Consider the following 27,860-nt stretch of genomic DNA (forward strand, 5'->3'; position numbering starts at 1 on the left):
ATAATTTTGGAAAAAATATGCACTTTATAAATTGAGTATTAAACGTAATTTATTTTATGATGAGATGATAAGAATAAAATATTATATTTATTATATTAAAATAAAATATTATATTTATTTATATAAATTGTGAACACAAATTCTTATATGTGGCAAGCCAAACCACTTCACATATAAGACAATTAATTAAGTAATAGGGGTTACGGTGATAAAAAAAAAGGGGTTATCTTGACATATGTGGGTTACTTAAATGAGGAAAAGGGGGTTACTCTCTTAAACGAGAGGAATCATTCTTTTATTTTTTAAACAAAGCAGTAGAGGTTACTCGAATGAACAAATAATGTTATTTATTTTTAAATTACTTCATATTACTCGTGTAATGAATTTTGGTTATTTCTATGGACAAAATGGGGCTACTTTTATGAATAAATGGGGTTACTCATACATATAAATGAAGATTACTCTTATAACTAAATATGACCACACCGTGTGGCTAGCTACATACAGTGGCGGACCTGGGCTTGTGCCTAGTGGGTCAAGTGACTCACCAGGGCCCAAAAAAAATTTTAAGTTTTTTTTTTTTTAAAATAAAAAATAAAAAATTCTAACGTCTGAGTTAGCCCTAGCCCACTTCGCCAGTTCGCCTCTTCCTCTTCGCAAGTTCGCATCTTCCTCTTCGCCTCTTCCTCAGACCTCAGTTCCTCTTCGCTAGTTCGCTTCATCTTCCTCTTCGCATAATTTCAGGTTAGTCATCTACTCATCTACTCATCTTTCAGCTTTTTTTTTATTTATTTATTTAATTGTTGATATTACTTGTTAGTTGTTAGTTATGAATTATGATTTAGTAATACTAAATTTGAACCCTAAATCCCTAATTGTTCAATAATCAACTTAATTTCAGAGAATTTTGCATTATCTGAATTGTGAATTTGTGAAATGTTTGAACCCTAAATCCCTAATTGTGAATTTGTGAAATGTAAAATGTTAGTTATCAACTCAATCCCTAATTGACTAATTGTTCATAATCTACTGCTCTTCGCTAGTTTGCTCACGCCTCCAGTGCTGGCTGTGCTACTGGCCTGCTGGCTGCTGCTCGCTTAGTCGCCTGCTCCAGCCTCCAGTGCTCTGTGCAGCTGTGCTCTGTCCTCTGCTGCTCGCCTAGTCGCCTGCTCCAGTGCCTAGTTGCTGACTTGCTGTCTTGCTGAGTGTTGGGCATGGCCCTGCTGCAGTGCTGCTCCGCGTGCTCCGCTGCTCGCCTCAATCATTCAGCGCCTGCCGCCTCCGCCTAGCAAGGTAGGTAATCATCAATTGATTCTTTTTTTTTTTTTGTGAATTTTTTTATCAAATTTGCATTACTTGTCTCTTAAAATTAGTATATACGGTGAATGTTCATTGAATTTGCATTATTTGTGCAAATTGTGTTTCGAGTGTTAAATTGAACTTATTAGTTTATCTGTTTATGTCATTATGTGAAATTGTGAATATGTGATGCCGAACATTGTATAAGACAACAATTAAACTATTAGTGTAAGGAGGATTATAAATTTATAATTAGATTACAGTTTGGACTGGTTAGTGCTTAGTGGTGCTAGTCGCATATTCGGCTGGAAGTTCCGTATAGACTAGTGGAGATATTAGTTTGTTGATTTTAGTCTTGTCAATTTTAAGCTTTTTAATTATTAGTTAGTATTGTAATCTTGTCAATTTTCTATTTGGATGATCTTTGTAAATAATTTTTCTGGGGAATATTGCTTGATTTAGTTGAATATTGCTTGATTTAGTTGAATATGAACCGTCCAACCAATTATGAATAGGGGTAATTCGTTGTTGGGGTTATTTGCATATGATTCATTCTTGTGATTTCTTTTGTTTTGTTAACTTTGTGTTTGATTAGGTTGTTGAATTTATATGCAGGGAAGACTCAGCTTATCAATCATTTTCTAATCAACAAGAGTTGGTATATTGTTAATTTGCCTGGATATGGGTGAGTCTCTGTAATTTTGGTTTTAATTTGGGCAATTTCTGTAATTCTTGAGTCTATTTCATGCTGGGAATATTGTATACTTGTATTGTGAATCAATTGTTATTCGTGTTTATTCCTGATCATATGCTTGAATCATATTGAAGTGCCAAAAAAGGATTGCTTTTACGCCTTGAGGCATTGCTTCAAAATTATTGATCATCCTGTAAAACATGTTGCGGACTGATATGTATTTAGGCTACATCCGTTGTAGTTAATTTGGTCTCCAATCGTGTTGTTTATTTTCAAGTTTAGGAAGTAAATGTCTCCTTACATGTCATTGTGAAATTTTATTTTACATATTTGATTATCGATTGTGACTCACCAGTCGGAAATTCCTGGGTCCGCCACTGGCTACATATAAGACTTACTGAATTGTGAATTATATTATAATAAGAAAAAATAAAAGCTAAGGAAATCAAGTTGTTTTATGATGAGATGATAAGAATAAAATATTGAATTTATTTATATAAATTGTGAATTATATTATAATAAGAAAAAATAAAAGCTAAGGAAATCAAACTGCGCCTAGGAGCTAAGGAAATCTTCCTTTCAACTTAAACTTTAGCATTTTTAAAAAATTAAATCTCTGTACTTTATTTATAATGTCGTCAAAGAGGATTATTTTTATTAAGATTTTTTTTTATTTGATGATCCGTAATCTATCTTATTTATAAAATTAATCTATAAGGATTAGTGTTTTTTTTTTAATTTTTTTTTATATTTGATAATAATTATCTTACGTGACACACTTTAAATCACAATTCTACGCAGCGCACTCTTTTTAAAAATCATAATCTTACGTGGCGCTCTAATTTTTTTTAAACTACGTGGCGCTCTAAAAACTCGGGAAAAAACTCCCCTTTATATATATAATATTAGATTCTAGAATGTTCACGAACTATATCTTCAAATTGCTTCCAAGTTCAAGAATTCTTTAAGAACATTGAAGTAGATAATTTTAGAGAAAACATGACCAGGAACTAACATTGCTTGATTTTTCTGAAAGCTTCTATAATATGCACAAATGCTCCGACAAACATGAGCTTAGTAAATTTGGGCCACACCCAACATACTACTTAGGAGGCTATACTGCATTTGATCTACACTTAAGTTAATATGCACAAGGGCTTTTTTGTGAGGAGTTATGATATAATAGAGTATATAATCAATCATACGAGATCATATACTTATGTTTAACCAATTAAGGACCACATCAACCAAAAATATAAGATGATGATTAGAGTCTAATGATTGATGATTATACTCTATCATTCCATTTCATCATACTCAACTAAATTTAAAATCTATTTTATTGTTTAATATTAAGTTCCTTTCACCTTATCTCATTAGCTTATTACTTGTTCTTATCAATATCAAACCATATCAAATTTTACCAAATTCGAAGGATTTTCTCATTTACATCAAATCTTCAAATTAATATGGAGCGCGAATCACCAAATGAATAAATTACAATATTAAATATAGATACACCTAACTCTAAATAAATCAAATGATTCAAATCAGAATGGGATAACACCCCTTCATCTCTAAAAATTCTTATTCTGACTTTTTGTTATCAACGATTACTTTTCATTCAGAAAAAACTTTTAGACACGAGTTTTTTTTTTTTTTTTTTTTTTTTTTTTAGTGTTTTTACCTGTTCATTCTTTGGGTTAATCCTCTCACTATTCATATATGAAAACTATGAATGTAGAAAAATCATTTTATTTTAATGAAAACCTAAAAACAATAAGAAAACGATAAATGTGTACTAGCCTTTTGTACTTTGATTTTGCTTTTTCCCATACGGCTCAAACGTCAACAACACGTGTCTATAAATCTATCCTTTTTTGTACTCTTCCTTTTTCTCCGTACATTCTTCCATAAATAGCCATTGCTCTCCTCTTTCTACTCTTTAACCATCATTATTTCTAAAACACCCATTATTTTTCTTACCCCCAAATAAAAAAAAAAAAAACCTTCTTTTTATTTTCTATATGTTCAAACTCTTAGTCTTGTGAAGAATATTTCGAGAGTGTGAGTATTATTAAAACAAAAAGAAATGATGTACGAAAGGCATCAACAAGCCCGATTAGATGTGAGGAAGAATCACTTAATGAATAGTTTTACTGTTAATAGTGATACTATTAGTAATACTAATCATGGTAAAAGTGTCAAGGATTTCAGAAGATCAAGATCGTCATTAGCGACTAATAACAATAACAATAACAATAATAATAATAATAAAACGAATACAAGTAAGAAGAATGATGATCAAAATGAAAGGCTTGAGATGGTTGATTTAAGTGGAAGGTCTCTTGATTCTCTCCCTAATCCTTCTATTAATCTTGCTGCTATCTGGAAACTTGATCTTTCCAATAATAATCTTGAGGTACTTTTCTTCTCCTTCATTTTTCCTATTGTTTTGTTTAGTTTTAATTTGTTATTATAAGTATTATTTATATAATATTTTTTTATTTGGGTTGAAGTTTATAATTTATAAGTATATATTTTACTCCTATAATATTAGAATTGGAGTAATGATTATATTGGTAGAACTCTGAGTCTGAAATAAATGAGTACAGTTTGTTTTTATTTTTTATTTTTTTTTATTTTTTTTTGGGACATTGTCATCGAGAGTCTCTTGTTATTCACCCGAAAAATGATTCATGTTTTTCGGCTTTTTTTTTTTTTGACATTTTAGTTTTAAAAAAACGCATTATTTTGTTGCATGTTTACAATTTTCACTTTTTGTTAATGATTCTCCTTAGTCCTTACTTTTAATAAATAACAGAAGTAGACATTTTTAGCAACGCAAAAAAATCTGCAAAATGTACATATACTTTTGTTAAAATTATACTCCGTTCTTCAAAATAAGTAGATTAAAATCATTAGATAGTCCGTATGTAGAAAGGAACTAATTAAAAGAATGAAATTATTTTAATAACAAAATTAGATTTGAAAAAAATTTATAAACACCAAGATGAGGAAAAACAAAATCAAAATAGTAAGAACAAAAAATAACGATATGAGAAATAAGGGGCGGACCATCTTAATTGTAATAAAAAAATCGTTAAATTGGCAATAAATAGAAAAAGACCAGTAGCATATCATGATAAGCTTATCAAACCCCTCCTCCTTTTTACTTATTTTAACCATTTGCTTACCTAAGACTATTAGTTTTTAAAGATGATGATATTTATATTGGATAGAGACAAAATAATAGCACTTCATAATTTTTGTTTCATATTGGCTTGTTTGAGTATTTTATATTATTTACGATGTATTAAGTAATTTTAATTTAAGTCGAGTGAAAATTGCTTCTTAGTGCAAAGTACAAGTGCACCTTTTTTGAACTAACAACTTTGCATTATGTAACAAGCTACTCACCTCTATAATAGTATATGTATGTTTATTAATTTTGTATATATTATTAAAATGTCAATCTTTTATATTTTTTACTTATTAACAATTAAAGATATTAATACTTAAAGTTAATGTAATAGATAGATACGATAACTTAGGCAGTGGTGTATGTAAACGACATTATATTGTATTACTAGTGAAGCTTTCACACTTCAAGAACCTTCTTGCCCCAACCAAAACGAAGTTACTCGTATTAAATGTTCACGAAAATGAAAAGGTTAAGCAATTTTCTCCCTTTTATCATAAAAGTCTAAACTTTTTAGTGTAATACAAGATGAAACTTGTCACTATCTAGAAATTAAAGGTATCAATTTCTGTTTTATATGATGACCGCTAAAATTTGAATTAATGACAATCGTCGTTTAAATTTATTCCAACAATTCCAAACAATTAGACGTCAACAATCTCTTTCTAATCCTTATTCAAAGTTTTTGAAACAATGGTATTGTATCCTTAGGTTTAGTTAATTTAATTGGCTAATTATCAATTTAACTTTTGATAGTATATATAATTAATTGATTTTTTTTTTTTTGTTTTGTTTTTCTCAATTCAAATTAGTGAATTGAAAGGGAATAAATAATTGATTTTATTGTTTTGATTTTTCTGAAATTCAATTTAATATTGACAGAATATCCCAGAGTCAATGATAGCAAGGTTGCTGAATGTGGTAGTATTGGATGTGCACTCAAATCAATTGACTTCTCTTCCCAATTCAATTGGTTGTTTATCAAAGCTCAAGATCTTAAATGTTTCTGGTAACCTTTTAAGTTGCATTCCAAGAACCATCGAAAATTGCAGGTTAATTTCTTCACCTACTTTTCCATTTTTTTTTCTTCAATTTCTTTGTTTTGATATTAAACTCATAATTAATGCAAGCATCACAAGTTTCACAACATAAAAGTTAGGATAGTTTTATCTCAAATAATATGATGTCATGTTAATCATATTAAGCGATTTATTACGTAAGAAAAAAATTTCTATAGTGGCAGAATATTGACTAAAATTTGATGGGACTCCTTTATAGAAAGAAAATAATGTATTATTACGCTCGTTGTACTCCGTACAAAATATTAAAGGTACATTTGTACGCCTTGTATATGCACTAGGGTCAATATGTGACAACTTTGAATTATAGAAGCGCATGTCACACATATGTTGCCCCAAAATCCTTTTGACATGCTTTTTCTAAGGTTATATACATATTAGAGATGTAAGAATTATTGCTTATTTCCTAGCAAGAATTTATTGGATCATTTGAGACACATAAAAAAAGTTATAAAATAATTTAATAATAACCTTATAATAGCCTTAAAACTAAGTTACTTGATTAAGTAATTAAATTGTTATGTTAAATATACTCATACTTGAATTCCATTATTTAATTATATAATGGCGATGTAATAATTGGATTCATAAGAAAATTCAAAATCTTACACGAGATCGAGTTTCCGTGGTACTCATGATCTTCTAAAATCAAATTTTAACATCTCTATCTAATCTCATTATGAAAAGGGTAGTTATCAAGAATTTTTAATGTCGTATTTCTTATTTCTTTATGTAATTGATTCCATTTGATAGGAGCCAGCAAATCAGATTATCCAACAAGAACTTTCTCTACTTTCGTTAGTTGTAGGAGAATTGTCTACACTTTGTATGATTGTAATTAACAAATAATTGAGAAAATAGTCAATCATCAATCATCGATAACGATAAATTTCATTAATTTTCTATACCTAATAAGTACTCTTCTCTATCAACCAAACTACTTGTAGCTAAAAAAATCATTATTTTATAAATTGTAGCTAAGTCTCTTGTATTTGCCTTCTATCATTAATTTAAGGATTTATTTGCCTTAATCATATTTTTGAAAAGTAATTGAGAGTTGAGTATATCAAGGAAATTAAATAAATAAAGTAATTTAAGGCCGGGTACATGTCTTTCACCTAATATTCATTTATAGGAACTTACTTGAACTTTGGTAGCCATATTAACCATTGTTAGAATTTATATATCTGAACTTATTTTTCTTAAATATATATGTTATTTGAATTTATCAATCCTTATTAAAACTTATTTCTCTAGTAATTATTGAAAATAAGGTGAATAAAACATAACAATGCATGAGTTATATAAGGTGTGATTAGTTAAATTTGAGAGCAATAGTGTAATTAAAAAAAAATAGCTCCATTAAGTGTTCAAGTTGAGGTAATTATACGCGTACCTTCATTTTTTTTACAATAAAAGGATGAAGGATGTAAAAATTCAAACAATTTATAAAATGACATGAAATAAATAGTAAGAAGAATTTCACAAAATTGAAATTTTTTATACACTCGGGTACAAGGTGCACTCAACTAAAAAATATCATTGGATTCACCTTGCACCTGAGTGTATATAACAATCTCTCTAATAAAGTAAACTTAGGCTTTCTATTTCACAAAGTATTGGGTGAGGCCGTTTCATAGTGGGTCTACCCTAAATCTAATATATATTGTTCAATGACTTGTATGAAATTTTCAAAAATTTAAATTTCAAAAGTCAAAATTTTCAAAAACTTATATAAAACTTCTAATAGTTATCTCACTGTGAATCCGAACTCACAAAATACCTTCTCTTTTTTACTTACTAAAGAGTATCTATTCCTAGCCCTTAAGATTTCTTTTATTTATTTTTTTACAATAACGGTCCAAAAAAGACTAGCCCTTAAGATTTCATTGAGCCATTTTCTTAATTAAATTGTTACTTTAAGATTTATGACAGGCTCATTGCTGGTAGTATACACGACATTTTATCTTGTACACCTCATTTTGTATTTTTGTGTATCTTATATTATATACATCCTTTAATTAGGGTTGACCAAGAAAACTATTGTTTGAAAATCTTACCAATTATACAAGAAATTGAGTTGGATCGACTAGAATAAATCTAGGGTGTAATGAAAATGTCCACATCAACCTTCTGTGGCTTCATTGTACTCTATATATGACGTACAATAGTACAAGTACGTTTTTAAAATAGCCTACTTGATGTTAAAAAAAAATATCTAACTATTGTTGAAACATACTTTAATATATGAAGTAATAAAAAAACTAACTTGCACGATTAATGCTTCATTTTGATCAAATCTCTTTCATTAAGGTGAAGATTAGTGTTAACCGTCGACCATGACTGTTTATAATAATAATATTCTTCGATATCCTTCAATGATATTTTCTACTTATTTCGTGGAATATAAAATTCGAAGTTTTGAATAGTTTAGTAGTAGTTTTTTCAAACAAGGTAAAATCAAGATATCAATCTTTAAGGTCATATTCTATTAACTTCATTTTTACTTATTTTAAGAAAAATAAAGCTATATCAATTCAAATAAACTCATTCTTTCAGATAAGATGAATTCTAAAAATTAAGATTTGATAAAGGTTAATAAGGGTTATCCGTGTTCAAATTACAACTAAAATAAGGTCTAATAAGTTTATATAAGTTATGGTAAGTTTAAATAAGTTAAATTTATATTAGGTTAATAGAACAATTATTCTAAATTGGACATAATTAACTGCCAATGATCAAATAGGGATACATAAACCATTTTAGTTGGTAAACATGAACTTACAATTTTAGGTTTATTAGAAATATACTTATACCTTATTATTCAATACCAATATTTATATTATTATGGGAATGATAAAGTTCCAACTCCTTTACTAAAAAAAATAATAATAATAACTAAAAAAAAAAAGACTATTGAAATTTCAAACATGTTTAATTGTATAGAAGAGAAACCAAAAAAATTCATAGATTATATAGCTAGATTTTTTTTCCCCATTTTTCTTAGATTGATGTTCAAAGAATATGAAATACTTAGAATTTTCTTTTGACAAGTTCAATCATTACCCAAAATATGCATGAATAGGAAAAGAGGAATAATAAAGCTGATGAATAATTTAATTTTTAATTATATTTTATATTTTTAACAGATAAGCTTAGTAGTTATTAGTATAGATTGTATAAACATTTCTTTACATAAAAGAATCTGTATTACATTTACAAAGATAGATATGTATGTGATTAGGTGGGTCAATCACGTTACATAGATACTTCTATATTCATTTGGTCTTGCATTATCTATTCAATTATATCTACTCATTATATTTCCTCAATTTCTTCCCTTTGTCATTTTTTGTATATTTGAAAATTTGGAAAATAATCTAAAAATTAGAAAACGACGTATAGTTTGTCATGTTGATTGTTTTGTTCCTCTATTATAACATGTTGGTGTTCTTGACTATATTTGAGCTTAACGTGGCCACATGATCTAGAGCAATAAAATTAGTACAATATAAATTTAATGATTATAATGGAATTGTAATTAAGCCGTCATTAGGTAGCTAGGTCGGCTCTTTTCAAAAAAAAAAAAAAATTAAATAAAAAAAAGGTAGCTAGGTCGGCTGATTAAATTTCTAAAGCATTGTTTAAAAACATGGGGGTATCATCAACTGCTACGAAAGTGTTTGCTCGCTACAAAATCATTATATAATGATACAGAGTAATATTTAATGTGCAAGGAGAACATATATCAAATGATATTATCCACACTAATTTGTTATGGAATTTAAAATTAATGGTGTAATGTATAGTAAGTACAAGATTGTTGTGTTTCGACAAAAGTTTTGCTTAAAGTAAAACATCGTACAAAGTGAAGAAAGTAAATTTATTAATTAAGTCCAATGTAAAGTTAGTAATTGTATAACATTTCAATTATTTATTACAATCTTTTAACTTAATTAGATGCATGTTTCTATTGTTTTCTAACGTTTTCTTTCCTTTTGCAAGAACAGATTACTAGAAGAACTAAATGCCAACTTCAACAAACTTACTTCTTTACCAGACACCATTGGCTTTGAGCTCTTAAATCTCAAGAAACTCTCAGTAAACTCAAACAAAATTGCCTTCCTACCATTTTCGATATGCCATGCAACGTCGTTACGTGTGCTAGACGTACGTCTCAATTGCCTTCGTTCGCTACCAGAAGACCTAGAAAACCTTATCAATTTAGAAATTCTCAATGTAAGCCAGAACTTCCAATACCTCGTCGAATTGCCCTACTCTATAGGCCTTCTAATGTCACTTGTAGAGCTCGACGTGAGCTACAACAAGATATCGGAACTTCCAACTTCATTAGGGTGTCTTCGGAAGCTTCAGAAGCTTCATGTTGAAGGAAACCCTTTGGTTTCACCTCCCTTAGAAGTAATGGAGCAAGGATTACACGCGGTTAGGCAATACATGACCGAAAAAATTAATGGTTATCATCAAGATTCTCCTAAGAAGAAGTCATGGTTTAAGAACCTTAAGAAGTATGGGAACTTTTATGGTAATGGAAATGCAACTCCTGGTAGAAGGTCGTACGAAATCGAGCGAGGGTTTGTGTTGCCAGAGTATCGCCCCATTGATGCTCTTGCTTCACCAAGATATAACTTTGGTATGTTCTCTCCAAAAAGGTTTTTCTCTTCGTCACCTCGCAAGAGTTTCACCAACTATTTCTCTAAGTTTCGATAAAAGGGATATATACGTAGTATGATTCTAGTGGTTTCATGAATTTGGTCATGTATGATCACATGCCAAATTAAAGGTCCACTACATGACGACGTATCATATCACTACCCTTTGTGGCTCCCGATAAGAAGAAACGAAAAAGTATTCCAAAGGTCGAAATAATGTATATACATACATTATAGGGGTTTGGATTTCTAATATGTGTATACAAGATTTTGTGGTTTGGTACATGATAATGTAGTACAAGTTGGGGTGTTTGTGACCCATATTACCTTGTCCTGTAAAACTATACTATTGGCTATTCTATGGGAGCAAAGTACGGAGTACTTTTATTTGTATGCATGTATGTGTGTAGTGTGATAGAATGAAATTGTCAGATGTGTGCGTTTTTTTATGTACTTTATAGATTTGATATCGATCATTCACTCTAATACATTTTCAGGGTTGTTAATCCTTTTTTAATTTCTTCGATAATGTATTTTAACGTATAAATTGGCCTTCCTGTAATAATATGAGATAATGCGCGATATAGTATAACGAAGTATAAAGATATGTTCGATTGAAAAATACACATATGTCTGAAGCATGCATAACAAATACAAATTGCTTACATGATTACAAATTCTTTTGCCAATAGTGCACAAAGAATATCATTCTATCCATTCGCTTAATCTCATCAGCCTTTGATGTGTATTGTGTGTGTACCATGTCTTGATGAGCAATGTACCATGTTACCTCTTTTGGAGTATTAATATTTAACCTTGTGATCTGAGAACCTTATCAATATAAGTTTCATAAATAAGTTCAATCATCATTTATTTCTAAAAATTTTGAGCTCCAAGATGTACTCATCTTAATTCCTCTTCAAAGATTTTCATACAAAACAATTCATTAGCCATCACTTGACCAATTGTTTTAAGTAGTATGCGATCCACATACAAAACCAAAAAGACATGTGTAACAGCGTAAGTCATAGTTACATTCCAAAATTAATATTTCAAAATTCTCATTAGCCATCAAACATATTTCTTTGGCTAAGTATTTAACCTGCTTGTTTTCGTGGGTTTTGCAAAGAACCAGCCATTCACAATTACATACGCAAGGAGGAAGAAGAAACCAAATGCACGACAACTTAACCAATCAGATTCACAACAAGTAGCAGGACAAGTGGCAAGGAAAGACTGGCAAAATAGATATGAACAGCAACAATCACAACAAGCAGAATTAGGTGCGCACAACAAGTAGCAGCAATACCTGAGAGAAGCAGCACAAAAAGAAAGACAGCTACACTAGAAGACAAATTTAGCAAACCAAATCTCACTTTTAATTCTGTATAAATAAGACTAGAAAGAGAGACTATGTTTCTTGTCCAGAAAATTGTGTATTGTAGAGAGTTGTGGGCTAACCCACTATTTTGGAGAGTTGCTACCTAAAGTGGTTGTTGCAAACTTTTGCTCTATTACAATCAATATCTATCTATATTGCTGCTGAAATTTCTGTTAGAATATTCTCTTGCTTAATCTTATTCTTCTTCTGCCTCTTCTTATTTCTGTTGTACTTCATTGCCGGAAAGAGTCTTAGCTTCTTGGTCTGTTGAAGTAGACTGTTGGTGGAGTGTAGTGAGTTCATTACTAGTGGTATCAGAGCAGGTACGACCATGGTGACCTCGACGAACCAAAGGGTGGATAATCTGGAGGAAAAGATGAAAAATATGGAAGAAACGTTGTCGGGAGTAGTGGAAAAACTAAATGCACAGGAAGCCAGCATTGGAGGAGTTATGACCCGAGCCTTGAAAAATTCGGTGGGAAGAATGGAGAGGCGAATGGATCAGTTTAAGACTAAAATCCAAAACTTGGTGAACCATAGAACTCCACTCGGTCCAAACAACCCGATCCCAGAAAATAATGATTATGCTAGTGAGACATACGTCGAGGCGAATCAGTGGAGTCACGGAGGGAGAAACGGAGGGAAGTATCGGAGGATAGAAATGTTAGTCTTCAGCGGTGGGGACCCGGATGAGTGGATTTCGAGGGCAGGACATTATTTCTCATTCTGTAAGCTGGAGGAGGACGAGAGGTTACAAGCAACGGTTGTGGCGATGGAAGAGGATGGGTGGCGCTGGTTCCAGTAGGAAAACTGCCGGCGACCATAGGCAAGTTGGAACGACCTGACACGACGCCTACTACAACAGTTCCGGCCGCAAAACGCCGGGACCTTGCACGAACTGTGGATGGCGGTGTCGTAGACAACAACGGTGGCTGAATATCAAAAGCAGTTCATTGGGCGAGCATCCCCTCTCACGAGCGTTCCGGAAACCGTAATGTTGGCTCAGTTTATCGGTGGGTTGAAGGAAGAACTTAAGGCTGAGGTGAGGGTGATGAACCCCTTCAACCTGGAGCAGGCTTTGGAGCTTGCATCACGGCTGGAAGAAAGGAATAGGGTTGGACTGACTAGAAAAGGAGGATTCAGTGTGAGTAAGGCTGGGTCTTTCTCTGTTGAGCTGAACCCAAGTGGGCCTAGTGCAAGTGGAGGAAGTTACTCAGGTTCAGTAGCAACCTTTCCCAAGCCCCCTTATAAGGCTCCTCTTGAGTCTTCCCAAGCATCTGTGAGCATGGGCTGACCCAATCAGTTTGGGACCCAAAAATGGAGTGAGCCCAAGAGGCTTTCAGATAAGGAATACCAGGAGAGAAGAGCTAAAGGGTTATGCTTCAAATGTGATGAGAGATTCTCAGTAGGGCACGTGTATAAAAACAAAGGGTTGAGCGTGAGGTTGGTAGAGGAAGAAGAAGCAGCGGTGGAGGAGTTTTATGAGGCGCCGGACGACTCCCCGGAGATCGAGGCTACACTGGTCGTGATCTCGTTATGTTATGTGGTCGGGATTTCGAATCCGAGGACGATGAAAATGATGGGGAAAATTCGTGGGTACCTGGTGGTGGTCATGATCGACCCCGGAGCAACCCACAACTTCCTGTCAGCAAAGGTGGCTGAGGAGTTAGGGTTGGTGACCAATAGTGAAGGGAAATTTGGGGTATCCTTAGGCAACGGGGCCGTAGTGCACGGTAGGGGGAGCTGCCACGGTGTTCGGGTGGTACTGAGTGGTGGCGTGGAGGTTGAGGAGGATTTCCTGCCGCTTGGACTGGGGAGCGTGGAGGTCATCTTAGGGGTTCAGTGGTTGGAAAAATTGGGTTCCATCTTAATGAATTGGAGAACTCACCGCATGCAATTTTGAATAGGTGGGATTCCGGTTGTGCTACATGGCGATCCGACACTAAAGACCACCCAAATATCGCTAAAGGCAATGATTAGAAGCTTGGCTTAAGAGAAGGAGGATATTCTGGTAGAAGTCAGGCTGATGGGAGATGAGGAGAGCGTGGGGGAAGGGAAGGCCGCCTGCCTGAGATTTTTAATAGCAATTTTGAACACTTATAATCAGGTGTTTGGAGAGTCGGAGGGACTGCCTCCCGTGCGTGGGCATGAACACGCCATTACACTCAAACAAGGCTCTAACCCAGTATGTGAGGCCTTACCGTTACCCATAAATACAGAAGGACGAAATTGAAAAAATGGTGAAGGAAATGCTTGATGCAGGAATCATTTAGCCCTCTACTAGTCCCTATTCCAGCCCGGTGTTATTGGTAAAAAAGAAAGACGGATCTTGGAGGTTCTGTGTCGATTATCATGCCCTAAACAAGGAAACAATCCCGAATGAATTCCCTATTCCGGTAATAGATGAACTGTTGGATGAGCTGTATGGACTGTTTTCTCTAAGCTTGACCTGAAGGCGGGATACCACCAGATTCGGGTGAAAGAGAGTGACACTCACAAAACTGCTTTCAGAACACATGAAAGACATTACGAGTTCCTGGTTATGCCGTTCGGACTGTCCAATGCCTCTGCAACATTTCAATCTCTGATGAACGAGGTATTTCGGCCTTACTTGCGTAAATTTGTTTTAGTTTCTTTTATGACATACTTGTGTATAGTGTTGATGAGAAATCTCATGTAGAGCAGATGGAAGTAGTTTTTATCCACTTTACAGAATTATCACTTGTATGCAAATAAAAAAATATGTGAATTCGGAAAAAAAAAAAGAGGTAGCATATTTGGGTCATGTAATTTCTAGCAAGGGGGTAGCAGTTGATGAGAGCTAGGTTCGGGCTATGATTGAATGGCCACAACCAAAGAACTTGAAGCAGTTACGAGGGTTCCTCGATTTAACCGGGTATTACAGGAAGTTCGTGCTAAACTATGCCCAGATTGCAAGGCCCCTGACCGATCAATTAAAAAAGGATAATTTTGGGTGGACGGCGGAAGCAACAATAACCTTTGAACACCTGAACAGAGCCATGATTTCAGCCCCTGTTTTGGCCATGCCCAACTTTCAGAGGGAATTTGTGGTTAAGACGGATGCCTCGGGGTACGGGAGCAGTGTTAATGCAGGAGGGTAGGCCGGTCGCTTATTTCAGTAAGGTCCTCGGGTTACAGGAAAGGGGCAAGTCAATTTATGAGAAAGAGTTGATGGCGATTTGCTTAGCTGTTGTGAAGTGGAAACATTACCTCATGGGGAGGCATTTTGTGATACGAACTGACCAGCAGAGTCTACGCTACATCACTTAGCAAAGGGAAATCGGGGCCGATTATCAGAAATAGGTCCGTAAGCTGATTGGATTTGATTTTGAGATACAGTACAAGCCCGGAAGTTCAAACAAGGTGGCAGACGCCTTGTCCAGAAAGGAAGAACCAGTAAATTTGAGTGCTTTGGTCACGGTTCAGGAGGTGAAGTGGGACGCGCTCCATAGGGAGATTGAGAATGATAGCTGGATTAGAAGGGTAAAAGAAGAGGTGTTGTCAGGGGAGGTTCAGAACCGAGGGTTCATGGTGGAAGAGGGCAATTATTTTACAAGGGAAGAAGGGTCATACCTAAGGGGTCCAGATTTATACCGACCCTTCTAAAGGAATATCATTATTCTCCCACGGGAGGACACGCAAGGGAGGTTAAAACTTACTTGAGGGTGGCTGCCGAATGGTTTTGGAGCAATATGAGGAAGGATGTGAGGGAAATGGTTAGAAAGTGTGTGATATGTCAGAGGTGCAAGCACTCCCAGCTGCATCCAGCCGGTTTGCTACAACCCTTACCTGTGCCAAACCAGATTTGGGAGGACATAGCGTTGGATTTTGTGGAGGGACTGTTGAAGTCAGGGGCATTGATACGATCCTGGTAGTGGTGGACCGATTGTCAAAGTATGCGCATTTTGTAGGGTTGAAACACCCGTTTACAGCACACAGTTGCTGAGAAGTTTGTGAAGGACATTGTGCGGCTACATGGGTTCCCTCTATCCATTGTGTCGGATAGGGATCGAATTTTTTTGAGCCACTTTTGGAGTGAGCTAGCTCGTTTGCAAGGGACCGACCTGAAGAAAAGTACGGCTTACCATCCCCAAACGGATGGGCAATCTGAAAATGTAAACAAAGTCTTGGAGACTTATCTTAGATGCTTTTCTAATGAAAAACCGAAAGGGTGGGCAAAGTGGCTGCATTGGGTGGAATTTTAATACAACACATCCCCACACATGTCTATAGGAACAACACCCTTCAGAGTGGTGTACGGAGGGACCCCCCAGCCCTTATCAAAGGAAGGGCCGAAGAAACTAAGGTGAACGACTTGGAGGAATGGCTGAAGGAGAGAGATATGATGCTTGAGGAGCTAAAGGTGGTGCTGCTACAGGCACAACAGAAGATGAAAGAAGCTGCAGATCCTAACAGAAGAGAGGAAAATTTCGAGGTAGGCGATTTGGTCTACCTGAAATTGTGACCCTATAGGCAGAAAACTCTAGCACGAAGGCCCTATGAGAAGCTGGCAGCACGCTGTTATGGACCCTATGAGATTAAAAGGAAAGTGGGAAAGGTGGCTTACGAATTGATGTTGCCAGAAGAATGCCAGTTACACCCCACCTTCCATGTCTCACAACTGAGGAGGGCAGAAGGGGACACTCAGTCCACCATCACCATCCCACCGCAGCTCACCTCCGAGCTAGAAATGGTGGTGGAACCAGAAGAAGTGCTGCAGGTCAGAAACAAGAAGGAAGGACAACAAGAGAACACTGAAGTTCTCATCAAGTGGAAAAACCTGCCACTATTCGAAGCTACTTGGGAGAGGAATTCAGCAAGCTGGACGAACAATTCCCTTGGTTCCACCTTGGGGACAAGGTGAAAAGTTTAGGGGGGGGGGAGGTGTAATGAACTAGCCATTCACAATTACATACGCAAGGAGGAAGAAGAAACCAAATGCACGACAACTTAACCAATCACACAACAAATGGCAGGACAAGTGGCAAGGAAAGACTGGCAAATAAATATGGACAACAACAATCACAACAAGCAGAATGAGGTGCGCACAACAAGCAGCAGCAATACCTGATAGCAGCAACACAAAAAGAAAGACGGCTACACTAAAAGACAAATTTAGCAAACCAAATCTCACTTTTATTTCTGTATAAATAAGACTAGAGAGAGAGACTATGTTTCTTGTCCAGAAAATTGTGTATAGTAGAAAGTTGTGGGCTAACCTACTATTTTGGAGAGTTGCTACCTAAAGTGGCTGTTGCAAACTTTTGCTCTATTACAATCAATATCTATCTATATTGCTGCTGAAAATACTGCTAGAATATTCTCTTGCCTAATCTTATTCTTCTTCTGCCTCTTCTTATTTCTGTTGTTCTTCATTGATTGAAAAAGTTTTCTTGGTCTGTTGAAGTAGACTGTTGGTGGAATGCAGTGAGTCCATTACAGTTTTTATTTTCCTCAATGTGTTTGCTTCTCTTAACTAAGATTTTGGGGGTTTTCTTCTTGTTTGGCAGAGGATTCTTTCACTTATTTTAATGGAGGATGCAAGTAATTGATCTTGTACATGGCCTGCAAAATTAGGCTAGTTAGGATGCCGAATTCGATGGAATGAAGTGATGGATCGGATTGAAAACAAACAATCCACTCTTTGCATTAATGGAAGAAAATGGAAATACTAGGCTCATATAAATAGCTTTTGCAAATGAAACTAAATACTATCTACAAATAAGCCACTAACAATTAAGTGGGTGAACATGGTTCATATATTACTCTGCCAATACAAATTTGCTAATAGAACTAGTTACTCGTAACATTTAATTTATGTTGGAAACATAGTCAAACAAGGAGGGGATAATAATATGAGATTTTGAGGGGCTAGGGTATTTTAAGATTCCATCCCAAAAAAATCAATCAAATACGAGTAGGAGAATAGAGCATAGTGTCACATGTAGACAAACTCCCCTATTCTTGTTCATGCACGCCCACTATGCACGCTCGTTAACTTCCTGCCCTTATAATTCTAGTCAAGGCTTAACTCCGAAGATGCTTATAGCAAAGTATGCAATGAAACCTTAAGCACATGAGAAAGGAAGAATGGATGCAAGCAAAGTATGCAACGAAAACTTAAGTACGTGAGAAAGTAAGAATGGATGCACACGAGAGTAAGATTATTAAGAGAGCTTTTATTGCTTGAGAATGAGAGTGCTTTCAAATGCTTGGATGCTACAAAAATGAAGGGGAAGACATTTATAGAGCTCCCAAGTGCCTAGAGACTTCTTCTCTAGAACCTTCTAACCTCCTCAAATGGAGGGTCCTAGAAACTATCTTTTCTAGAGGTTTCTATACAACTCCTGGCTATACAACTCGTATGTACATAATTCCGAAGTATTCTACAAATCTCTAGCACTAAGAGAATGTACAAGAGTATCCTAGAATGTTCTAGAAGCTTCCAAGCGTATCCTAAACCTCCTATTGCAATATGGACATTTGTGGATCCACCTTTGAAAACCGACTTCAACATGAGGTTCATTGGGTCCAAAAACGATGGGCCGCTAAATTGGGCCTGTTTGAGCTCCATTTGAGCCTCCAAAAGGCCCATATTATTTTATTGTCAATGCGGTGTTCACTAGAAAAACAATATATGAGCTAAATAAAGCTCTATAGGGAGAAGGTGCTTAGTAGCACCCATGAGCTTATGCCCAAGTTGTTGCCTATCGCCTATATAACCGCATTGACTCTAACAAGGGTGTTGCATGAGTCGTGACAATAGTCTATTATCTCCATACCATTCCATTCCGAATATCCCCAAAAACCAACCAAACAATTCCTTACTTCTATAGTGGGTATTAAAGTGATCAGTGTGATCTACTCCGTATCGACAACATTTGTACTTAAGAGAGTGATAAATTAATCAAGCAAACTCTCTCAATATTGATGTCAACTGCTACCAAAAACCCACTTAATCATGTCATCTTGCAATCCTTTGAAAATAATCCCAATTTTATTCCCAAAATAGGAAGAATTTCTTCAATATTTTCGTTTTGTAAAAATCAAACACCTATTAAACTCACAAATTGTCTCTCTAATTCAATTCAATCAACCCACAAAATTGTTCATGAATTTGATCCCAATATTCCTGTTGAAGAAGCTGTAACTCCACCCAGTTCATGGTATTTTGATCCTGCTTATTATTCCCTTGAAATTGATCGTGTCTTTTACAATGGATGGCGAGTAGTAGGTAATTCCTCACCCAATTTCTCTCTTTTGTTGTTGTTATTTTTTTAACATGTTAAATTCTTGTATAATTGTCTGCAAATTTCATATTCGTAAGTTGTTGCTATTATTGAAGCATTTATTTAGAATATTTTAGTCTTGAATAATAAAGGGTATATTTACATGGGTGTTAAGTTGAATTGCCCAACTTAAGTTTGTAGAGGGTCATTTTGATGATAACTAGGCTGAAAATGAACTTTTAGAACAAAGATATTATGGGATATAAATATATAATGTTGGAAACCTTATTTTTGCTTAATTGGGTATGCTTGTAAGGTAGGCTTAATTGTAGGGAAGCTAGGGAGTCACCACGACACCCACAATGTCACACACTCTAGACAACCAACCAACAATTCAATCCACTTAACCCAGGTAATCAAAACAACTAATCACCAACAAAAATCAGCTACAAATGCTGTATAAGAACGACAATAATAGATTAAATTGCAAAGAATACACACGAGTTATACATGAAAAATTCCTTCAATGTGAAGAGTAAAAACCACATTGAGAGATTAAAGCTGTAAAAATCACCAAAACATAGGGTGTTTGTCCAGCAGACGAACCAGAGCTTCATATGACGATCTAACTGTCCATGAGGAGGCCCTATGTGTCTTCAACAAAAACTGACAAAATTTCAGCACGATCTGATGGTTGAATTTTCGGCAACAGACAATTTTTTGGAAGTTGTCTCTGAAAACCTGAAAATGAATAAGCTCATAAACCCTTGCTGTCGTTCTCTCTATTTTTGTGAATATTGTCTTAATATTCACCCTCACTTGCTGACATCTTTTCAGCAAGAATTACTTTACCAAACTTTATTAAGCAAGCCTCAAAATATGCCCAAGTTGGTGTTAAACACAATAAGTAAAAAGCTAAGCAAACTGGCCATCTAAAATGGACCAAAATAAAATACATTTTAGTGAGACTTGGGCTGGACCCACAACATTAATATAGTAGAGGGAAGAAGACTGTGATCTTGTCTGTGTTCGTGATACAGTGTCGGTGTTTTGCGTTATAGTGTAGATTGGTTGATATATGCTTATTTCTGATATGTGGGTATGCTCCCTTTTCTTGTAACTGTTGTAAGGGCTTCTAGGATTAATGAATTATTAACTTCGGAGAATCAGTGATATCTGAGTATGAGAAGTTGCCTCTTTGACGAGTTATACTGGAATATTTAGTTTCTACTGAAAGTCTAAAAATGAAGGATGTATCCTTGATTCCTTGGTATAAATGATATTTAATAAGTAGATATTTTCCTATGTTATTTAGGGCTTTTGCAGACAATTGAAGCTCATGTAGCTTTGCAAAATCAGGTAAGCTAAGCATGTGTATAGACCAAAATCCTTAAAAGCAAAAGAGAATTCATGTACGGGATGCAGAATTTCAGAACTCCCAAATTTAGCCGCTGCTGTTAAACTAGGGGATGATGCCATTTTCTTAGATCTTATTGGTCTATGAGGAAGTCATTAGGCATCCGTCTATTCTGGATGATACTCTGTAGTATCTGTCTCTGGTTTTATCTTTGCTGTTCAGTTTGTTTGGTAAGAATTATAATAGTAGGAGTTGTCTATGGAGCAAAAGTTCGCAATGTAGAATAATATATTGTATATAGCACACGATGTTTGTCAACAATAACTTCCTTTTCAATGAAAAAATGCAACTGAATTGATGTAGTTTAAGTTTCATAAGAAATCATAAAGATATCCATTTTGGTCTTTCCAGCAATTATATACAGTGTAGGCATTTGGCTACTTTTGCTTAATACTTATTCTTAATATAGCTCTTTCGATAAGTAAGTTGACAGTAAATATTGAATCATTAAAAGCTACTAAACAGCTTGAGCTAGACCCTTAATCACCTTCAGTTTTGTAACTTCACGATTTATCTTTTACAGAGAAAAAATGTCTTATAATGTGTATTCAAAAGCAATACAGAGATAAATGAGCAAAACCCATGAATAAAGGACTCTGTGTTTCAAGCCGAAAATTGAAAGTACTATATAGAGAGTTTAGGTGGTCTAGGCTTTAAGTGTTTACTCTTCTTATCATCCTTAAAATGTATGTGAATTTATTCTGTAGAGAAGTATGACTATCATTATTTATTATAAATTCATGGTAATGATGTTGCAATCTTTATCTTGACCTTATAGGTTGCATTGATCAGATAAAGAATCCTCATGATTATTTCACTGGCAGGTACAAATTTTTGTTACTGTCATTTGTGTGTGTGTGTGTGTGTAATGGTTGGGGGTGGGGTGGGGTGGGGTTGGGGAGCAGATTTACTGTTACTGATTTTCTGACTATCACCCTGGAAACAAGCTACTTAAGATTTATTATTAACCATGGCAGATTAGGGAACGTGGAATATGTGATATGTCAAGATAGTGATGGTGAAATTCATGCATTTCATAATGTTTGCCGCCATCATGCTTCTGTTCTTGCTTATGGAAGTGGTAGAAAAACCTGCTTTGTTTGCCCTTATCATGTGAGTTTCACTCCCATCCCAGTTTCCTATAGTATTTACTTTTCATTTTTTTCAGTTTCCTCGGGGAGGGCCTAAGGCCTTGTATAATTCAAGTACTTAAATCTTGTAACAATGGAAACAAACATATAGTCCTTATACATTTGGCCATGGAAACTCAGAACCATGAATACAACCTAATATTAGGCAATTCACAAGAGTAAACGTTTAGCTGCAAAAATTAGCTATCTGGCTCAATCTTATATCTAATTGATGTGCTCCACTAATTTATGATTTGGGGATTTTTCCCCGCCACGTGGACCACTCAAGTCATGCCACGTGGACCAACCAGAGTCTGCCACATGTCACCTCGTGAGAGGTCCAAGGTGGACCAAACGGGCATCGACACGCGGCAGACAGGTAGCCCATCTGGAAAATGGCCTCCTATAGCCCAAATTCCTTGGCAAAGCCCGGTCAGCCCTAGGTTTACTAAAACCTAGTACTGGGCACGTTTTCCAACACCCTATAAAAGGGAGATGTTTCCCCCCTAGGAACATCTATTCAGAAACATTCAATACACGTTAACTCACAATAAGGGAAAGTCAGACACCTGACACCTCTAACTGAGCAATTACACATTGCAGATACTCTCTTAGAATCCGAGAGAGACCTTTAACTTTCCGCACTCTACTCCTCATGCACGTTCTAACTTGATCGTCGGAGGCGGAACTCCCGCCCACCGGAGTCTTCGTTGTTTTGCAGGTACAGGCGTTCAGAGGTCAGTCTTTGAATTGTAACTCTCCCGAAGGACATCAAAAAACCCCGAAACAATTTAGATATCTGGTTGAAAGTTCTCTGCTACACGTGTTCCTAGACATGTTGCATATAGGCACAACTAGCTACATAAACATATTGTCAATGTCCATGACAGCTTCAGTATCTGCAACATGATTTTCTGCCATCTGCCAGTTGTTTTTTTATTTATTTATTTATTTATTTTTTTCCACTTTGATTTTTTTTTTTTCCACTTTGAAACCTCTCATAACTGGTTTTTTCAGCATAGATATAAGAATTGGTGTGGTAAATTATCTTCTACAGAAGAGACTTTGCGACAAATCGATTGCTTGTTATTGATTTAGGTTCCTTCAAAAATCATTGAGTCCTCCCGTATGGAAAATTTCTGTTATATCCTTATCTGTGCTGGACTTTGACTTCTGTAGTTGTATAGTGTAATCTAACTTAACACTCCAATATAAAAGTGAGATATATAAAATATCTAGGCAAATTCCTTGATATTCTTCTTTCAAAGTCATTTTGGCTGCTAATGCTCTTGGATGCTTGTTTGAGTTTATTTATAAAATATGGCGTAATAGGAACCATCATGAAGTCATCACAATATGTTTCACTCTCAGTCAATGCTAGGTCCTCAGACACCAATGCAAGGCAGGAAACTTGATCAAGATTTCTTCTCAGTAATTGACTCCTAGACCTTTTCCCACTAGTATTTCTTCTTTCAGCCACTTTCCATCCCTGCAATTTCTCTTATCCTTTCCCTTGTCCTGGATGGGTCACTGAGCTTCACTCTGGCTCAATTGATGTACCAGTGACACCGCTACAGGAGATGCATCAAAACTTCATGAAAACCTTGTCAAATCTATTATAAATCAATTTTCCAGAGTATGCAACTTTAATAAATGCTTGCATGTCTTTCTAGAAGTTAAGTCAGGTTGGCAGATGTGAAACTTGCCACAGTAAACGGATCAAATGCATTTTTTCTTCTTGAATGTAATGAAGATCTTCGTTTAACAAATTTTACTTCTAACAGAGTTTGTTACTTTGACCTACATATCCTAGTGATTCTCTTTTTCTTTGCATGTATATCTGTCTAATTTGTTATTAATTTTATTGATCTTTTTGTTGGCAATTTTTTTTTTTTTTTCTCCTAATTTGTGATTAAAAAGTTTTGTTCGACTAACAAAAAAGTTCTTATCTAAATGGTATATTAACCCCCATTTATTTAAAGATTTTTTGCATCATTTTGTAGGGATGGACATATGGCTTAGAGGGAAATCTCCTGAAGGCTCAAAGAATTACAGGATTGCAGAATTTTGATACGAAGGTATGCAATATTTCTTAACTTGATGTTATCCTAATGTTCTTCTTGTAATAATTTTCAACTTGTTTTTAGGAGTATGGGCTTGTACCCATAAGCGTTGCTATATGGGGGCCATTTATTGTTGTCAACCTAGGTGTTTCTGAGAAGGAAGTTGATTTTGGATTTATGGAGAATGACTGGCTTGGCAGTTCAGCTGGCTTGCTTAGTTCCAGTGGAGTTGACACCTCTCTGAGTTACATATGTAGACGTGAGTACACCTTAGAGTGTAACTGGAAGGTCTGAGCTTGTAGTTAGATACCGTAACACCCTCCTAATTTTTGTTTAATCAAGTTAAATTTCTCTTTGAGACACAGAACTTGTTTCGCTTCCTGCTGAATGCAAAGAAAATATCTTTTGCAGGTCAACTACATTTTGCATTGACTTGCGTTAGTATTTTGTGCTTGCTTGTTTTGTCCTATTTCAGGTATTTTGTGACAATTATCTGGATGGTGGTTATCATGTTCCATATGCACACAAAAATCTTGCTTCTGGGCTTAACTTGGACACATACAGCAGTGAAGTATGGTCATTATTTCTCTTATGTAGTATATGATTTTACTTGCATTTCATAGGTGGTTTATCTAGGCCACCCAAGAAATATATTGATATAAGTAGAATAAATAGCATTTTTACTAAAATATTTTTTTAGTCTCCTTTATTTTTGTTTGAAAGCAAGTTATTAAGGGGAACTGAATTCTATAATAAATTAATAATATTAAAATCTGATCTGACGTCTAGTTTATTGCATTAGATTTTTGAAAAAGTTAGCATCCAAAGATGTGCAAGTGGTGGTGAATTTGACAGACTTGGATCGGAAGCACTCTATGCATATATTTATCCTAACTTCATAATTAACAGGTGAATATGTCTTTCATTTATGAAGTTGATGTGGCTTCATTTCTTACAACTTTAGTTTCTTGCATGTTTTAAAATCCTTGAGACCTGCACCTCTTTTCATTTACTTCTAATTTAATAGGTATGGCCCTTGGATGGACACTAACCTTGTTGTCCCACTGGGACCACGGAAATGCCAAGTGGTGTTCGACTACTTTCTTGATGCGTCGTTGAAGGTGAGATTTCTTCTTCGAAGTTTTATACTCATATTCTGTTTATAATGGAGATATATGACACCAATCTCCTGTGAAAACTAAGTTTATGTTACCTTTGTTCAATAAGTGACTTAAAGGAGTATGTTGCTGCCCTACCACCCACAATTTTCTATGAACTTTGATAATCCAACAATCCAACTACTATTTATGTGCCTATAGATGTCTTTAATAGAAAAAACAAAAAAGAGTGGCTATATAGGTATGTTGTTGCTCTCGGCAATTTTATTGATCTATTTTGGCTATTATGCCGGATTTCTGTTCATATGAGATTGCAATTTGCATGTATTGGTGATTAGCACTGGGTTTGAGGTGTATCTCTGGAGGATCTTTAATTTTACGAAAAAATGAAAGCATTCGATTTAAGAGTTTGCTCAATTGATGACTTTGGAAGACCGTCATGTCAGGAGGGAAAGCAGACTACTAGGCAGAAAGTAGAGAGGGCAAAGTGAAGAGGGTCTAGTATCTAGGACCTACTTTGAAAGGGATTGATATCATCTAATGCCGGTTACTTGATTTTTAGACAGTTGCACTCTCATGTCTCTTTAATACTTGTATTTGATTCTTGAAGACATAACACTTGACACTTAATTTAGTGACTTCTTGAAATGGCTGTTCAACATGTGAACTGTTCTTAAAATGGTTGATTATGATGCCAGGACATGTAACTGCATCCGACTCTGCTGATTTTGTCCAAGTGGCACAACTTAGATAAAGTAAACAACTTGATCTCTACACAACCTGAACAGCCATTTCTTGAGCTAACTTTCTAATGTTTAGATAACGGAAAAATAATGACTGAGAAATTCACTAGCTCAGTTGACTATAATTACACTCAGACCAAACTGTGAAGAAAGTCCTAGCAACGACCGCAGTAATATAATCTACTTGTGTTTATAATGTCTCCAATTGCGGATAAAAAACAAGCTTCTATGTTTTTAACCTTCTCACTGACAAATGACAATATAGTAAATCACAAATGCTAGTAAATTCTGTGACTTCTGCAGTATAGTATATATATTTGGGCTTTCGATACTAAGATGTGTTTTAAAAAACATTTCATCCTTTCAGTATATCAGAGGGTACATCTGCTTAGAATGTACTTGTTGAGTGCAGGGTATGCTCATAAATCTGTTGTTTATTGTAGGATGATAATGTTTTCATTGAAAAAAGCCTAAAAGACAGCGAAGAAGTTCAGGTATGTGATAACTGTTCTAGTTTTGTTGAGAGTATATTCATGATCCTCCCTTACCCGGACCCCCTTAACCTTGAAAAAAAATGAAGGGGTTTAGAAATGACCCATTGACTTTATTTCTGTAAAAACTGCAGATAGAAGATATCATGCTTTGTGAAGGTGTTCAGAGGGGCCTTGAATCACCTGCGTATAATACTGGAAGATATGCACCCACTCTCGAGAAACTAATGCATCATTTCCATTGCTTGCTATACAGCAACTTAACTGGACAGACTCTTCAATATTAGGTAAAATTTTGAGGAACTCCTACTAAATGCAACGGTTGTGTCAAGAAGTAATGTGTTATATGAAGTTTATTAATATTTTACTCGGTCTCTCATTAGGCTCAGAGAAGTAAGATCAGATTGAAAAATAGTCCTTTAAGCCTAATGTTTAAAGTTTAGAGTTTGTTTAATCTTTCGCAGCTTGAAATCTGTACGGCTTTGATTTGATGTTGAAAATCAAACATAGATGTATGTGTGTTATGTAACGCTCATTTGGTTTGGACACTAGTATGTATCACCTTCTTCGGCTAAAGAATTGAATGTGGTGTTCTAGCTGTGTCCTATTGGAAATGAGTGCTTTCTCACTTGTGCTTGCAGAAACAACCCCATATGGTGGAAATGCTAGTTTGTGCTCAAGATTGGTTTCACTTTTTATGATCCTCTCATAATTCATGAAAACTTTCTTGAATTAAAGAACATGGAAAATGGTAAGATCTTCTCTGTTAAAGTTTTAAATTACCAATTACTTTTATGTCTATCTTTTAACCTTATGTTAATATATTTCTCTCCTTATTTGTGATACTTCAATTGTAGGTATGAAAGAATTGAGGCTGGAGTAACCAACAATTGCGATTTGATGAGTCGTAATTCGATGCATGAAGCACCATTTATAAATGTTCCAACTATGATGTAATATATGTACGTAAACTTGGATATTTAATTGAAGAACTCTCTACATTGCTGAACTTTATAGTACATCGTATCATTTGTACATTGCTGAACTTATTGTACTCCATTAACATAGTACACATTATCCGTGTGTTTCCTTCCTATGGCTCCCTGGAATATGGCTGGAACTGCTAGTCACACCAGGAGAAAACTTGGTTGATTTGGCGGTATTTTTCCTCTTAAACGGATAAACAACCCTGCAAAACAAAATTTTCTTATGGAGCCATTTTCACACCAGGAGGAAATGTTTGTTGTGATGAAAAATAAACTACAAGTGCACGTCTGATAGAAAGATACTTTCCTTGGACTCCGGTAAATGAAAGAGAGAATT

General features: G+C 35.0%; 2 protein-coding genes and 1 long non-coding RNA gene across 4 annotated transcripts; all 3 read left to right on the plus strand.

Annotated features, from left to right (window-relative positions):
- Positions 1-1,107: 1,107 nt before the first annotated feature.
- Positions 1,108-2,298, plus strand: LOC110716975. Its single transcript, XR_002510648.1, has 2 exons — positions 1,108-1,293; positions 1,915-2,298. It is a non-coding gene; the product is annotated as an uncharacterized LOC110716975 (long non-coding RNA).
- A 1,362-nt stretch (positions 2,299-3,660) lies between these two features.
- Positions 3,661-11,486, plus strand: LOC110716957 (plant intracellular Ras-group-related LRR protein 6-like). Its single transcript, XM_021895609.1, has 3 exons — positions 3,661-4,415; positions 6,078-6,247; positions 10,285-11,486. Exons 1-3 carry the CDS (start codon positions 4,086-4,088, stop codon positions 11,000-11,002), a joined length of 1,218 nt encoding a protein of 405 aa, XP_021751301.1. The 5' UTR covers positions 3,661-4,085; the 3' UTR covers positions 11,003-11,486.
- A 7,618-nt stretch (positions 11,487-19,104) lies between these two features.
- On the plus strand, positions 19,105-27,631 carry LOC110716829 (choline monooxygenase, chloroplastic-like). Of its 2 annotated transcripts, XM_021895473.1 has the most exons (12): positions 19,107-19,580; positions 21,771-21,816; positions 21,970-22,105; positions 24,126-24,200; positions 24,270-24,473; positions 24,661-24,756; positions 24,988-25,094; positions 25,213-25,306; positions 26,490-26,540; positions 26,672-26,824; positions 27,179-27,288; positions 27,395-27,631. In XM_021895473.1, exons 1-10 carry the CDS (start codon positions 19,277-19,279, stop codon positions 26,822-26,824), a joined length of 1,266 nt encoding a protein of 421 aa, XP_021751165.1. In that variant the 5' UTR covers positions 19,107-19,276; the 3' UTR covers positions 27,179-27,288; positions 27,395-27,631. The 2 variants fall into 2 exon arrangements, with proteins under 2 accessions (XP_021751166.1, XP_021751165.1); XM_021895474.1 differs by lacking the exon at positions 24,270-24,473 and having other exon boundaries at positions 19,105-19,580.
- Positions 27,632-27,860: the final 229 nt, after the last annotated feature.

Source organism: Chenopodium quinoa, unplaced genomic scaffold (genome assembly GCF_001683475.1).
Source record: "Chenopodium quinoa cultivar QQ74 unplaced genomic scaffold, ASM168347v1, whole genome shotgun sequence".
In the NCBI taxonomy this organism is placed as follows: Eukaryota; Viridiplantae; Streptophyta; class Magnoliopsida; order Caryophyllales; family Amaranthaceae; genus Chenopodium; species Chenopodium quinoa.

Excerpts from the sequence above, each read along its gene's own strand:
- LOC110716957 (XM_021895609.1), top strand. The coding sequence starts at position 4,086 with ATGATGTACGAAAGGCATCAACAAGCCCGATTAGATGTGAGGAAGAAT. Across the intron at positions 4,416-6,077 it reads TTTCCAATAATAATCTTGAG|AATATCCCAGAGTCAATGAT; the intron begins GTACTTTTCTTC and ends TAATATTGACAG. Across the intron at positions 6,248-10,284 it reads AGAACCATCGAAAATTGCAG|ATTACTAGAAGAACTAAATG; the intron begins GTTAATTTCTTC and ends TTGCAAGAACAG.
- LOC110716829 (XM_021895473.1), top strand. The coding sequence starts at position 19,277 with ATGTCAACTGCTACCAAAAACCCACTTAATCATGTCATCTTGCAATCC. Across the intron at positions 24,201-24,269 it reads TGCAGAATTTTGATACGAAG|GAGTATGGGCTTGTACCCAT; the intron begins GTATGCAATATT and ends ACTTGTTTTTAG. Across the intron at positions 25,095-25,212 it reads CCTAACTTCATAATTAACAG|GTATGGCCCTTGGATGGACA; the intron begins GTGAATATGTCT and ends CTAATTTAATAG.